Source organism: Bos javanicus, chromosome 17, assembly GCF_032452875.1.
Source record: "Bos javanicus breed banteng chromosome 17, ARS-OSU_banteng_1.0, whole genome shotgun sequence".
NCBI classification, from domain to species: Eukaryota; Metazoa; Chordata; class Mammalia; order Artiodactyla; family Bovidae; genus Bos; species Bos javanicus.
This window is the reverse complement of record NC_083884.1, coordinates 40868508-40884837: the sequence shown is the minus strand read 5'-3', so window position 1 is coordinate 40884837 and position 16330 is coordinate 40868508. Positions and strand designations below refer to the sequence as shown.

At 41.2% G+C, this 16330-nt stretch overlaps 1 protein-coding gene across 2 annotated transcripts in view; it reads left to right on the top strand.

The window, feature by feature from the left end:
• ETFDH (electron transfer flavoprotein dehydrogenase) overlaps positions 1-16330 on the top strand; it is a 44727-nt gene that overhangs the window by 22451 nt on the left and 5946 nt on the right. For both annotated transcript variants that reach the window (XM_061384319.1, XM_061384320.1), the window contains exons 3-9: positions 228-457; positions 2012-2093; positions 2532-2650; positions 4772-4849; positions 11542-11688; positions 13388-13528; positions 14696-14839. In XM_061384319.1, the coding sequence (XP_061240303.1) occupies positions 228-457; positions 2012-2093; positions 2532-2650; positions 4772-4849; positions 11542-11688; positions 13388-13528; positions 14696-14839 (941 nt within the window). The remainder of the gene's footprint in view (positions 1-227; positions 458-2011; positions 2094-2531; positions 2651-4771; positions 4850-11541; positions 11689-13387; positions 13529-14695; positions 14840-16330) is intronic.

The window sequence follows — 16330 nt, the reverse complement described above, 5'->3', positions numbered from 1 at the left end:
CTGGGAAGAATGGATACGTGTATGTGTATGGCTGAGCCCCTTTGCTCTTCACCTGAAACTATCACAGCATTGTTAATCAGCTATACCCCAATACAAAACAAAAAGTTTATTTAAAAAAATAATAATGCTATAAAGGATAGTGAGTACTCATAACCCAACCTTGTGATTTTATCAGGTCATAGTCATCCCAGAATTGTCATGCATGTTTAAATCCTCTTCACTCCCAGGAGTGAACATGGAGCGGTTTGCAGAGGAGGCGGACGTGGTGATTGTGGGTGCCGGTCCCGCGGGGCTCTCCGCGGCCGCACGGCTCAAGCAGCTGGCCGCCCAGCATGAGAAGGACATCCGTGTGTGTCTGGTGGAGAAAGCTGCTCAGATAGGCGCTCACACCCTCTCAGGCGCGTGCCTGGATCCACGAGCTTTACAAGAGCTGTTCCCAGACTGGAAGGAGAAGGGAGTATGAAAAGTTGTTATTTATACCGACTCTCATCTTGATTGTATTTCTATGTCCAGATGAAAGGAATGTGGAGAACCCTTTTCACCTGGTTCTAGCTCTTAGAGGGTAACTGGAGATAGGTTTTTAATTTTAAAAGGGCCAAAAAAATTGACTAACATCAAATATAGTCAATAATTTTTAAATTAACTCATTTTCACATATTGCTTTCTACATGTTGTGTTTGTGTACTGGATTTATGAGAAGACATTATCTTGAGAAGGTTTTTGAATAAAATACAGCTTTTTGATTTTGAGGGTATTTCCTAACTTACTCCATAGGTGTTTATATCATTGTTCTTAATAAAATTTTCTATAACTATCCTATTTTTTAATACATAAAGCCTCTTTAATACATAAAGAGGATAATTTAATCTAATTTTCTAAAGAAATACATGAGTAAGACTTATAACCTAAGCAGACACGTCACTGGCGAGCTATACAGAGAAGCCAGTGCTAGTCTTACTGTGCTCGTTTGTATGACCTCGGTTAAAATCTTATACTCTGCATATCTCAGTTTTTTCTTCTGTGAGATGAGCTATATTATTTCTGTTCAAGGTATTCAAGGTTAGAATATTTAGTATCTGTGAATACTAAATATTCTATATAAACAGTTGTGAAAACTGTTAACAAACACAATTCACCTGAGTAAATCTAAAGGTCAAATTGGCTTCATTCAGTGATTCTGAGCAGCACCCCATCTAGCAAACAGAAAGGAGCTCCAAAGAGCAGCAGAAAAGGAGAGGTTTTGACAGACAGAACGTGGTTGGGGCACGGGAGTCATAAGCAAAAGCACTGTTTGAGGCACTGTCGCCTCCCAGGCGGGGAATTCAGGAGGACACCTCACCAGGACTGGCAGAGAGGCTGAGATGGAATGAGGTCAGCGCCAAGGCTGGGAGGTCAGTGCCGAGGCTGGGTGTGCTGACCTGGGGCTTTGCACAAGTGACCATGCTCTTCCTTCTAAAGTAGCAAGCTCCTTGAAACTTGACATGCTGTAATTATGCCTAATTTCTCTCTTCAGTGTATTTCAGAAATAAGCATCATTTAATTAGTATTGACAAAATAGCAGTTCTAATATTAATAGAAAAAATTTTTCACATCAAAGCCTCGTGTAGCCAGGCAGATCCAATCCATTCCATACCTGTTAATTGTCTTTATCCAAAGAAAAATAAAGCCTGTCTTCCGTGTCCATTGAGCACTGGAGCCAGTGTCTAGCCTGACCTCCACAGAGGCAGGGAGACAGGAGGCCAGCCTCCTTGAGGTTCACTCAAAGGTGGCTCCAGGTCCCCCAGGAAAAGATAGTCCTGAGATGAAAACTGGCTTGTTTAGTTTTTTAAAAGATTCCCATGCACCTCAAAGAGACAAAGGGTTTACAGTGTCAGGTTTTCCAAAGGAAGTGATGGAAGAAAAGTGAAGAAGACAGTTCTCTTTCCTTTTTGACTTATTATTTTACTATTTTGTGTTTCCCCTTACAGATATGAACTCAAAACACCCTTTTCTCTCCTCCTTTTGTTTCCAGGCCCCTCTCAACACTCCTGTAACAGAAGATAGATTTGGAATTTTAACAGAGAAATACAGAATTCCTGTGCCAATTCTTCCAGGTAAAGAATGATAAATATTGTGGACTTACAGAATTCCACAGCTGGAAGGAACTACATTTCATCTGGTTAAATCCTTTCCTTTTACAGATGAGAAAGCAAAGGCCCAGAGACCTGAAGGACTTGCCCAAAATTACACAGCTAGCTTGTGGAAAAGAAGGCAGGACCAAAGCCCAGTGCTTTTTTGTCTTCCAGTCTAGGAGCACTGGGATAGTCTTGTAAAGCACCCAGGAGTTTCTGATTTAGTTCTGTAACGTTGTTTTCAATGTAACAGTTTGAACTCTAGACAAAAATTATTAGGAAATAAATTGAAATTATGGCCAGAAGATGATGCATGTATATAATGCAGAAATTAGACCTTAGAATTTCTAAATTTAGTACTTAGGTTTTTGCGACTTACCACTAAAAAGTCAGACTTCTGAATCCAGCCTCTGTCTGTAGGTCTCCCGATGAACAATCATGGCAATTACATTGTGCGCCTGGGCCATCTGGTGAGCTGGATGGGGGAGCAGGCGGAAGCCCTGGGTGTGGAGGTGTACCCTGGCTACGCAGCTGCCGAGGTTTGTGCCTCTCTCTTCCTAATGCTGATGGGAAGTGATCGCTGTTTCCTTTGAAACTAAACCAAGAATGTAAATAGATAAATATTTTCAAAAAGCCATAGGATATTAGAGTTATAAAATCAGAAGGAATCTTAACAGGATCAATCCAAAGAGTACTTGAAGTCCTGGTATTGCTCCATATCAGGTGACTGGTCAACCTAGGATGAAAAAAGCCTCCAATGTACGGATTGTTGGTAATGCTCTCGTCTGTAAATTGAGTAGATGTTTCTTTATTGTCTTACAGTGTATAGAACAAATCTGTGCCCTCCCCCAAGGACAGCTTTCCAATTTTTATGCCCGCTCTCCTGCCCCACCGTCACTGGTGATTTTTTTTTCCAGGTTAAATATTCTCAATTCTGACAACCACCATGTTACATATTTTGAGTTGCTGTAGTACTCTCATTGCCCTCCTCTGAATGCATTCCCTTTTATGTGGCCCCCAGAGTGAATCAATGACTTCAAGCCTGATTACAGCAAGGCGGGTTACCATGTTCATTCTAGAAACTGCGCTTCCAATAATCCCTTCAAAATAACTCTGGTAACTACATCTCACTATGTAGAGTCTCACTACTTGTTGGGGAAATTATTAAAAATAAAATCTCCAGCCAAACCAGAAAAAACTCACCTCTACAAATTATAAACAAAAATGAAACAGTTTTATTACTGAATGAGCATTAAACCAAGACTGCAGTGCAATTACAGGCCATCTGCTAGGGTGATTGCCAAGACAAAGGGAACTCTTAACCTTTTACTCAGCCAGACAGATACCGTCCATTACATACATGTTAATCGTCTTTCTCCAGAGGAAAAAATAAAGCATCCTGTATCTTTTTGACTGGCAGCAAGTGACGATGTGGAGGCAGGCACGTAGCCCAGACTGTCCCCCAGAGACAGGGAGACTGGACACCATCCTCCGTGGTCACATGTCAGATGTGTCTCTGAGGACCCAAGAAACACTAAGATGCTGACCTACCAGAAATCTTACTTAGCTTTTTATATGATTCCCATATATCTATGAAAGAATTTACAGTCAAGTTTTCTAAAGGAAATGCTGAAAGAATCTGGATAGGAGAGGGAGTTGTCCTTTTTGTCACCAGTGAAATTAAAACCATCTTTGTTTTTCCCATTACAGTAGATGTAAGCCAAATAAAACACATGGGCCTCGGCACTGCACGTCCTGCTACTGGTTTCTATGTTCCCAGTTCATACACGTGGATTTGGGTTTGCATTTCTCCCGAATAAACTGTTCTTAATGGGAGTCAGTGTCCAAGCCACAAGTAGGTGGTTTGTGGCATCCATGGTTCACACACACACACACACACACACACTCACTCTCAGAGTCACCAGCAGCTCTCCTCTGCTCCGCGGTTTCCTGTTTGCCAAGGCCGTCTACAGGTCCAGGCCACAGCCCTTCCAAGGTGCAATGTGCATTGCTGCTGGTTCTCATCTCACCTTTTCACTCGCATGCTTTCTGGCATGAGGTTCCAGTTCTTTCCTGTCCAAAGAGCATCTTCCTCTGGAAGAAACAGAAACTGAGTAGGAGAATTGTTCCTTCTCATCTTCACAATCACACTTTTGATCAGTTTTCCCTCTTTCTTCGTGGTCCAGAAATAAGCTTTAATCACCCCGGGCTGTCTTCAGCCCCACTCTGTTTTGTCTTATTCAAGTGTTTGGTTTTGGGGTCTGGGCTCACTGGGGAAGAGGCTTTCCTGACACTGTCCTCAGCGACCCCAACTGACAGTCCAGTGTGTCACAGGCCCTGAGTCCAGGCTGTGTACATATGCCCTTGACCTCTGAAACACTGCATCTTCCTGGCTCCTTGGTGTCCTCTCAGTAGATCTCCCATTCTTCCTCGTCAGGTTGGGACATTTCCTCCATTTCAAGCTGTTTGAGTTGAGTTCTGTTTGATCTTGAAGGGAGTATCTTAAAAGCACATCTCTTATTTTTACTTGAACATTCTTAAGCCTGTGTCTCTATAATCTAGAGAATAAGTTCACCTTCTAAAAATCAAAAGGCGTTTGTTGTTTCTTTGCAAGACAGTTACGAGTCTCCAGGTGATAATGAAAAGTGTTTTTGTTTTAGGTCCTTTTTCATGAAGATGGCAGTGTGAAAGGAATTGCCACAAATGACGTAGGGATACAGAAGGACGGTGCACCAAAGGTGAGCCTGTGGACAGTTCATGCTCTGCAGACTGACAGTAAAATATAAAATTAACTCACACTCAATGATCTGGTCTTGCTACAGACTGCACATTAATTAAGTGCATGTTAGTGTTTAGTTATTAATGTGGAATTTTATCTCATTGTTAAAAAATAAACATCTTTGAATTAAATATAATTTAGATAAGTGGATATAACATGTTTAAGAACAATTTTCTTAAAAGGTGAAAACATGATTCATATAAATATAAAACAAACACAGGTCACAGATATTATTTCATTCATTTATTCATGAGGGATTTGGAAAGATGTTATAGCCAGTTCAGGGAAATCAAAAAACATGTACACGTGGGCCAGCTGCTCAGCTCCCCCTCCACAGTCCGCCACTTCTGTGGACAAGAGTTGTTTGCATCACTGCTGTCAGTAATGTGGATTGAATCTTTGACATCTTTTGGTAAATACAAGACTGATTGCCTTTCTAGCTTTCAGAATATGCCTGAATGGCCTTCCAGTTTTCACAGCTCATTATTTTTGAATTTGTAAAAGAAGAGCTCTTACATGGATTTCAGCTCTGTTAGGTCCTTTGGAGAGGACAAGGAAAAAATAACCTTCCTTTCCGATAACAAGAACAAAACACAGATTAACATCTTGATAAACAAATTTGTCTATTCATGCTTGTTTATTGTCTTAATTTCTCAACTAGAATAGAGGCTCCTTGAAGGCTGAGATCATGGAGGGTTACGCCAAGGCTGGCACAGAGCCAGGTAATGCCAGGGCCTCAGGAAAGATGGGTCACCTCCTAGTCAGTCCTTTTCTCCCATTATACAACAGAACTGCGCCTCTAGTCTAGCATTTCCCCGAGCAGGTCTTCCTGCTTCTCACTCCTTCATGCTTAGAGAGCAGCATGTGCCCATGTCCTCAAGTCTTAGTGCCTCACTGTCCTCCTGGTGGCTTACCTGGCTGTACAGAATCTCGTGAGGTCGTGGGACTCAGCCTGTCCTATGGCAGGGCTAAGGAGCTGTCTTGTAACTGGCCCCAGGGATTCTGATGCATAGCCAGGTTTGCAGACACCTGTCATCTCATCCTGCTTCTCAAAATGTGGAATGTACCTGCATCACAGAAAGCCAAAACTCTGAGAACGGGAGTTTATGACAAAGTAAGGGTTTATTCCAGGATGCCGAGCAGCATGGGGAAAGAAGCGCCTCATATCCACGCCAGCTTGGTCTTTGAGCTGAGGGTATCTTAAAGCCGAGGAAGTTAGGATTGGGAATTCACTGGGGGTCCAGTGGTTAAGACTTGGCAGTCTCACTGCTGAGGGCCCAGGTTCATTTGCTAGTCGGGGAACTAAGAGCCCGCAAGCCACACAGGGTGGCCAAGAGAAAAAAGCAGCAGCTGGGATTAACCACTTCCTCTGACTGGGAAGTCAGGATGTCTCTGGTTTATGACTTTCTGGCTAGGTACTCCGTGCCTCCAGGGTTTGTGGGCTCATCTCGCACTGGAGAAACAGCCTGAGTTTGTACGTTAATGATGGATCTGTAACAGCAGTTGTAGTACATTAAAGGTATTTTCATAATAGCCCCTGTAGTCACCTGACTCTGGTTGATTGGTGTTCAGAGAGCACAGGGTGAGGTCAGAGGCGACAGAAAGGGAATAAAATTCTGGATTGAGAGAAACTTGCTTTAGGGAACTCAGTTTTCTGTGTATTTTTTTACATTTTCAACTTCTTGTTAAGTAGTACATAGTATTTTTTATTGACTTATTGAAAAGAGAGTAAGCCTTGTCCAAGACGTCGTTTGGTAGAGAAATGACTGCTATTGTCTTTTTCCTTTTTAATTTTTATTGGAGTCCAGTTGCTTTAAGATGTTAGCTTCTGCTGTGCAACATAGTGAATCACCTATGTGTTTACATATATCCCCTGTCTTTTGGATTTCCTTCCCGTTTAGGTCACCACAGAGCACTGAGTAGACTTCCCTGAGCTACACAGGAGGTTCCCGTTAGTTATCTGTATTACACATAGTATCAGTAGTGTATATGTGTCGGTCCCGATCGCCCAGTTTATTTCACCTCCCCTTACCTCCTTGGTAGCCGTATGTTTGTTCACTTCATCTGTCTCTCTGTTAATGCTCTGCAAATATTGATAAGATCATCTGTACCATTTTTCTAGATTTCACATACGTGCATTAATATACAATTTTTTTTCTGTCTCTGACTCACTTCACTCTGTGTGACAGTCTCTAGGTCCACCCATGTCTCTGCAAATGGCACAGTTCCATTCCTTTTTATGGCTGAGTAGTATTCCATCATGTATACATACCACATCGTCTTTATCTGTTTCTTGATGAACGTTTTAGGTTGCTTCCATCTCCTGGTTATTGTAAATAGTGCTGCAGTAAACACTGAAGTTCATGTGTTTTTTTCAAATTATGGTTTTCTCTGGGTATATGCCTAGGAATGTGGTTATTCAATCATATGGTCGTTCTATTTTTAGTTTGTAAAGGAGCCTCGATTCTCTTCTCCATAGTGGCTGCACCAGCTTACATTCCTACTAACAGTGTAAGAAGGGGAACTTAGTTTTAAGGGGACTTAATAATAATAACAGAATATTGTTTTCCTATATTCTTTCCTGTGTTATGGCTATTCTTTTCTATATTATGGTCAGGTAATTATAAATTGCCATTTAGTCTTTAAAAAATTTTACTTTTAATATTATGACACTGAAGCACATGAATTCTCCCATTCTGATACTTTCTTTTTGTGTGTGTTCTTGTGATATTTGTCCAAATGTATATTTTTGTGTTCTGTGCTTTGTAGTTGTAAAAACATTTTTATATTTTATATATTGTGTATGTATAGAGGTAACAGCATAGACGAGTACAGTGGAATCTCAGTAACTTGAGCTACAGAGTCTCAGTTTTTCAGTCTGTCTTCATATGGCCGTGTGGAAGGGGAAGAACTGAGGGTGGGCTCTGTGTCCTCTGCTGTTCGGCTCATTTATTCCGGCATGGCTGGGCTTCCCCCTGCCCTTCTTATGGCTCACAGACACCTCATCTAGCAGACCCAGTTCTCTGTCCTGTCACCCGGCCTCCCGGTGGGCACGCTGGCACAGCTGAATAACTTTCTTCTGGAAACACTTCCTGCTTTTCACCCCACCTTCTCCTGGTCTTCCTGGTGTTTCATGGGCCCCCTTCTGCCTTTGCCTGCTCATCCTCTGCTACCCCCACCCTGCCCATCCTCTAAGTATCTGGGCTCTAGGCTTCACTGTGGGATCCTCTGCCTATATTTTCTCCGTAGTGGCCTCATTTAGTGACATAACTTTAAACACCTCTCCCCCAAGTCCCAGAATTATTGTCCAGCTGCTTATTCAGTAGCTCTAACCTTAGATCTGTCAGGCTTCTTACTGTCAGAATTCTTTTTTTTTTAATTTTTATTTGTTTGTGTGTTTTTAGCTGCTCTGGGTCTTTGTTGCTGCGTGAGGACATTGCTCCAGTTGCAGCAAGTGGGTGCTACTCTTGATGGCAGTACATGGGCTTCTCTCATTGCAGTGGCTTCTCTCGTTGTGGAGCATGGCTCTAAGGCACGCAGGCTGCAGTAGTTGTAGCTCCCAGGGTCTAAAGCAGAAGCTCGGTAGTTGGGGCACATGGGCTTAGTTGTTTGCAGCATGTGAGATCCTCAAGGACCAGGAGTCAAACCCGCATCTCCTGCATTGACATGTGGATTCTTTACCGCTGAGCCACTAGGGAAGCCCCCTGTCAGAATTCTGATGTGGATGTTTTCACATTTCAGAGGTTAAGTGACTTGCCCAGGGTCAGACCCCTGTTTGGCAGTGGGGCTGGGATTGGAATAGAGGCGTATGGCTCCAGGACTGCCCCTTGCACACGCAGGGGTGTGTTGCCTCTCAGAGGAAGCGGAAATATACTGAGGAGTACTTTAGTTCACTGAGATTGAATTGTTGTGGCGTAAGTTAAGCTAGATAAACTGCATGTCTATCTGGAAGCAGATAGGGTTGGACCTTCATTTTATAAAAATTCTGATGACTTCTTAAAACAATAAAAAAAAGTTAGAAAGAAATCTAGGTTATAATTACAACCTAGGTATAATGTAAGCTATCCTATAACAGAAATTAGAAACCTATAAGAGACAGGCCTTTTTTAATGACTTAAAAATTAAGCACTTTTTTGGTATTTTTGTATACCAAAAATACCACAAAGTCTGCAGATAAGCAGTAGATTGGAGAAAATAGTTTGAGTGCCAGTGATATCAAAGAGCACTTCTGCATTGACAAGAAAAAAGGAGAACATGTTAAAAAAACAGGCAGAATCTTAAAATATAACAATGGACAGAAGAGCAGATCCAGGTGAGCACTGACCAGAAGGCACGTCCTTAGGCGTCTCTTGTCCCGGGTCCGCAGCTCCCAGGCCAGGTCCTCACAGAGACCATTCCTGCTCCCCCAGTCACGCGGCTCTTCCCCAGAACCCCTGCCACCACCATGCTCTCCTCCATACATCCAGTCACACTTGGTCCTTGTACACCCACGTAGTTATTGATATTTAGTCCTGCCCCTGTGCCTCACCCCAGGGAAGGAATGGTGCTTTTCTGTCCTCTCTTCCCCAGTGCCTAGCATAGAACCTGGTACACCAGATGCATTCAGTTAATAGTTCTTGAATCAAAAAGAAAAGGATGCTGAAGAGAGTAATCAGGAAAATGCAAATTAGCATAGCAGTGCGTTAGTACTACATTTAGCAAAAACGTAAGAAGAAAAGGTATGGGCTTGCCAGGTGGCTCAGTGGTAAAGAATCCGCCTGCCAATACAGGAGGTTCAGGTTCGATCTCTGGGTTCGGAAGATCCCCTGGAAAGGGAAATGGCAACTCACTCCAGTGTTCTTGCCTGGAGAAGCCCTGGTGAGCCACAGTCCATGGGGTCGCAAAGAGTCAAACACAACTGAGCGCACACACACGCATACTGTCACGAGCTGGAGATAGGGACAGTGTCTTCTTACATACTGCGGGCAGGAATGTGACTTGTTCAGACTCTGGGGAAGACGTTCTGGGGACAGCTAGCAAAATTAAAGTAGGTGTGTCCAGGAGGAGCAGTGCCACTGCTGGAAACCTAACACTCAGGAACAGAAGCACCAAGGTTGTACGGGCACGTACACAGGGTGTATGTTTTATAACACGCTGTTCATCACAAATGAACTGGAAACAGTGAATGTCTGTTACCTGGTACCGAAGCACCAACCTGTGGTGTTCCCGCATGGAAAGATTTGAGCCACACGGTGACTTGCGAGATTTCCATGAAGTGCTATGGTGAGAAAATACGATGCACAAAAGGTTGGATTATATGATCCTATTTTTGTGACATCAGGAACCAGAAAAGTTTGGTTGTATATGTAAGATCTCAGTATATAGGTGTGTGTATATATTTGGGTAACACTCCGCATGCTAGGTTCTTAACATGGTTTACGGATGATGAAGTGTAGTAAGAGGAGGACAAAAACAAATTCAGAGGCACTAAGCAGAGTCATTTATAGGGATCACGTGCGTGTGGATGACGCACGAGACAAGCACAGAGTTACCAGCAAATGTGAAAGGTGTTCACACTCCCAGGAATGGAAGTTCCTGATTGATTCCTCCCCTCCTCCCCACACATTTCTCCTTTGGTAATCATAGGTTTGTCTTCAAAGTCTGTGAATCTATTTCTGTTGTGTAAATAAGTTCATTTGTATCCTTTTTTAAAAATTAGATTCCACCTATGGGTGGTACCATGTGATAGTTGGTTTTCTCTGTCTGACTTACTGAACTTAGATGATCATCTCTGGGTCCATCCGTGTTGCTTCAAATGGCATTATTTCATTCTTTTTTATGGCTGAGTAATATTTCTTTGTGTATATGCACCTCATCTTCTTTATCCTTTCATCTGTTGATGGACATTTAAGTTGCTTCCATGTCTTGGCTAATGTAAATAGTGCTGCAATGACTATAGGAGCACTTCCAGATTTTTGAATTAAGAGTTTTCTCCAGATACGTGCACAGGTGTGGGATTGCTGGATCATATGGTCGCTCTGTTTTCAGTTTCTTAAGGAATCTCCATACTGTTCTCCATAGTGCCTGCACCAGTTTACATTCCCATCCACAGTGTAGGAGAGTCTCCTTTTCCCCACACCCTCTCCAGCATTTGTTATTTGCAGACTTTTTGATGCTGGCCCTGCTGACTGGTGTGAGGTAAAAAATGTTTTTTAATGATAGAAGTTTCAGGTATCCAGTGTTATAATTCAACTTCTGTATACACTGGAGAGTGACAACCACCCCAAGCCTGGTTACCAGCTGTCACCGCACAGTTGACCCCCTTCATCCATTTTGCCCCTCCCCCTCACTTCTCACTGTACATTCATTTGTAGGTAATGGGGAGAGGGAGCATGCTCTATTTGTTTGTTTGTTTGTTTTAATTCTTACAAACTTAACCATTCAATCAAGTACTTTTGAAGTGAAAAAGTAAATATAATAAAGACACAAGATATTGATTGACTGCCTTATAAATTTAAATTCCACTTAAAACAGTAATTAGTTTTACTTCTAAAATTATATATTTGTACCTTCTCTTCTATATCTAAATCATAGTTCAATTCAAAACCAACCAGAATGTGAACATTTTAAAAACTGTCAAATGTTGCAATTTAACGTGTTCTTATTTCTTAGACAACTTTCGAGCGGGGACTGGAACTACATGCTAAAGTCACAATTTTTGCAGAGGGCTGCCACGGACACCTGGCCAAGCAGCTGTATAGGAAGTTCGACTTAAGGGCCAACTGCGAGCCTCAGACCTATGGAATCGGGCTGAAGGAGGTACCTGCATTTGCTGGTGTAATTTTAATGTGGCAAGATGAAGTTTATACTCATTTGTATTGTCATGTAATTATCATTAATTGGAAATGTTCATAATGACTGAAGATATTTGGGATATTTTTCAAGAGGCTTTCCCGGTGGCTCAGACAGTAAAGCATCTGTCTGCAATGCAGGAGACCCAGGTTCAGTCCTTGGGTTGGGAAGATCCCCTGGAGAAGGAAATGGCAGCCCACTCTAGTACTCTTGCCTGGAAAAATCCCATGGATGGAGGAGCCTGGTAGGCTACAGTCCATGGGGTCACAAAGAGTCAGACACGACTGAGCGACTTCACTTTCTTTCAAGGGGCTAGAGAATATAACTAATCAAATTTCACTATTATATAAATTGTGTCTGCATGTCCTACTTGTTTTGTCAAATGTTGATTGAAATAAGTCTTGAATTTGAAAATATTTGTGACATTAATTTTTTTTTCATTGTAATTCCATTTCCCTAATAGGATTTGACCTGTTATCCCTGTGCTCTTTGTAAGATGACCACATCCTATAAGAATTCTTATACAAAATTATAATGTAAAAATAACTTAGTTTATGAAATACCCGCTCAATATATTTAATCTGCAGCATACATTTTTATTAGGTTAAATGGATATTTTCTCAGTTTATCCAATCTCTAGTCTGATTTCCCAAACTTTAGGTTTATTAACATAAGAGTTTCATTATAATTCTTTTGTTAAAAATATTTTGGGGGGTAAAATTCAGAAAGGTTCAAATTCTGTACATAACTAGAGTTGTTATATTGTGAATAAGGGCTTGTTTTGGCGGATTGCTTCCCTCATAGCTCAGTTGGTAAAGAATCCGCCTGCAATGTAGGAGACCCTGGTTCGATTCCTGGGTCAGGAAGATCCGCTGGAGAAGGAATAGGCTACCCCCTCCAGTATTCTTGGGCTTCCCTTGTGGCTCAGCTGGTAAAGAATCTGCCTGCAATGTGGGAGACCTGGGTTTGATCCCTGGGTTGGAAAGATCCCCTGGAGAAGGGAAAGGCTACCCTCTCCAGTATTCTGGCCTGGAGAATTCCATGGACTGTATAGTCCATGGTGTCACAAACAGTCGGACATGACTGAGCAACCTTCACTTGGCAGATTGCACTTAACACTATGTGATGTCACATAAAATCTGATTTTTAGATAGTATTTCACATGAAAATTGTTGTATAAAGTTTAGACCTTACCCTTCTGAAAGTAGGATGATCGATTTGCTTCAGTTGGGGGGAAGGCAATGCAGGAGGAAATAAACTTTTTTCTACTGAAAAATAACATGTGTCCTGTGAAGTAGCAGCTCTGACATGCAGGGCTCAGTGCACTTTATGAGGCAAGCACTCCTGCGTGGCCCCCGCCTGGATCCAGGTGCTCGGTGGCTACCAGCACCTCACCCCCTCTATGGCGTTTCCTACAAACATGAACACCTTTCCCATTTGAGAACCTGGGTAATGTCTTAAGCATTCCTGAATTTCCTAACTCGTTTATTTACTTCCATTCATCCCTGCAGTTTGCTGGGATGTTTGAAATGCCTTTTATGTGTTTCTCTCATTACAGTTTTCCACTTATAACTTCAAAAATAAAACATAAAACTTAGCAGCTTTTGTACATGTGGTGACATAAAATATCTAAATTATATACTAGGACCTTTTTTTTTTTTTTAAGTTATGGGTTATTGATGAGAAGAAGTGGAAACCTGGGAGAGTGGATCACACCGTCGGCTGGCCCCTGGACAGACACACCTATGGGGGCTCGTTCCTCTACCACCTAAATGAAGGGGAGCCCCTAGTAGCACTTGGCTTTGTGGTGAGTCATATGCCCATGATGGGAAGTTCCACTGTGAGAGTCAGTGCTCCTCAGTGTTACAAAACCAGGGTGTCAAATCTGGAGAATGTGAAAGGCTAATCACTTAAAGCTTCCTTTCTGCTTTTATCCATGCATGAAATGCTTATGGCCATTGTCAACATCAGTCTACTTCTGCTACACGCCAGACCCTGTGCTGGGTGCTTCCCTGGGAATGCTGTTCCATAAGGTTCCCATGAAGTCTGTCCATCCTTATTTTACTTATGGGAAAACTGAAGTTCCCATAGGCAAAACAACCTTCCCAAACACACCCAATTAAGTGACAGAGGCAGGACTCCCGCCCAAACCTGTCCTACCTGAAGCCCGCGTCCACTGAGGCACGCCATCTCTGGAAATGCAGTCCACACCAGGTTTGAACCTGTAACTTTTTAACAGGAACCTTTTCTCCCTCTTGGTCACTTACATCTTTGCAATAAATTATATCTTGACCATTACAGGGAATGGAAAAACAATATGAGTAATTGCACCTTGCCGTTGGTTGCAGCTTTATAGTTCAATGTTGATTAGACTTGTATATGATACATTAACTTTGTGCACTATTGGTGTCTTCAGTGCATTCCTTTTGTTTATTTTTTATAGTGATTTAATCTTCTCAGAGCAAAAAAGACTTGGTTACTAATTTCAGCATTTCATAATACCATGTAAAATATAACCTCATATTTCTTGCCCTCTTTATAAATATGATTATATTCGGCTTCTTAATTTTTGCCTCAGTGTACTATATAGAGCTTATTAGTTGATTTCTAGAGTTGGTGTTGATAAATGAATAATAAATTATTACAATTCCTTTTGTCGACACATAATGCATGACACCTACCTACAAATATTTTTTAATTTTAATTTTGACTTAGAGAGTACAGTGATTTATTAGTATGTTCTAAGTATTTTAAGTTTTGCAAGTTATAAAAACATGCCATGTATTGTTTGCCCTTCTTTTCCAAAGAGATTTTATTCCAATTATTTAATTAAATTTGGATCATTGCATATATTTCTCTAAGTCCTTTGAGAATAAGAATTTTAATGTATATGTTTTCTGATAAATAATTGCCCATACTTCATCTTGATATAATTTGAAATAGCAATGTCTTATTTAAATATAAACATTTTAAGGTTGGTCTGGACTATCAAAACCCGTACCTCAGTCCATTTAGAGAGTTTCAAAGGTGGAAACACCACCCCAGCATCCAGCCAACATTGGAAGGTGGGAAAAGGATTGCCTATGGAGCCAGAGCACTCAATGAAGGTGGCCTTCAGGTAACTCTGCCTTCTTTTTTATTCCTTATTTCTGTATTGGTGAATGCAACGTTGAAACATGAGGTCACGACTCTAGGTAAACAATAGAAGGTTATCTCATAGGGAGAAAATTTAAGTAACCAAGCAAAGCACTCTAGTATTTATAAAACTGTACCTACCACACCAGAGTTAAATAAATTATACCATGGATTTGGTCTTAAGGATATACTTGTTCCTAGAGAAAAATTCATGGGCCTTTTTTTGTTTCTTGGTTTGTTTTTAACCAGAAAATTTAAACAAGATCTTCTCCTTTATTCCTTAGCTAGCTGCCAGCAAAGTCAAGGACAATAGTAGTTTTCAGCAAAGGTAATTAATTCATCTCAACTACCTAATAATATCCATGCCCTTAAATGACCTCTGTTAAGTTTTTACCCTTATTTGTCCTATTGTAGTACATGTTCAAAATTAGAACTACTTCAGAAATTGGGTATCTTTTTTAATCTATTGTAAAAGTAACAAATAGAGCATAGAAAATTGAGAAAAGTTAACTTAACCTTAAGTGAAGTTCTAAATACATGCATAAAGTCAAGTAAAATCACAACTAAATTATGAATGGAATTGCTAGAGTTCTAAAATAACAGTCCCTAAGTTCCATTGCTACAGGATTACCTCTCATGAGGTTTTTATTTCTAGAGTAGTTACTCATTTGCAGTAATTTTTGTTAAATTCCCTGTGTTCAAGCCCATAAAACTCTTTTGAATAATGTCCACAATAGCTACTGCCACCCTAATGCTGCTCTTTCATTTCTAGTACAAAGGCTTCTGTATACTCAGCAGTACATACAGATTCGTATTTACATCATCTGCCTGTTCACATCAGCGTCCCGGACGATCTTTAGATGGGCAGGAAGAGATGATCCACCCCCGCCCTGCACACAAGCACACTTCTTACCTAAGTTTTCTGATTTAATTAGTCAGAGATTCGGAAACTCCCATTAAGTTTTTGAAGACCCTTAAGATGCAAAAATTGAGAACATTGGATTTTATTTTGAGTATTACAAGTATTATTTTGAGTATAACAAGTATTACATGACTTTTTATTTCCCTTTCCTCAGTCTGTACCAAAGCTTTCTAATTATTTAGCCCTATTCAACAGTTGTCCCAGGATACATTTCTCAGTACGAGTTTTCCTGGGCCCCTAGCTCCTTAACAAGATGCTCAGCTGCCAGTAACTCCTCCCACACAGGTTGGGGTCCTCCCAGAACTGGAAAACACGCATTTCCCTTGGGCCATAAGACTTAAGCGCCCATTGGGAAGAATTTACACTAGCAATCCATGTCCTTTTATTAAACTTCAGTCTTCTGGTTCTTGAATCAAATTTAGGAATAGCAAGGCCACAGCCTTATTTGAGAAAAGCATTGTCATAATCCAGGTTCCTGACGTTATCTCTGTTTTCAGCCCCTGGCATTCTTTGTGTTGTCTGCTCTGTGATCCTGATTTTGTGCTCTTTTGT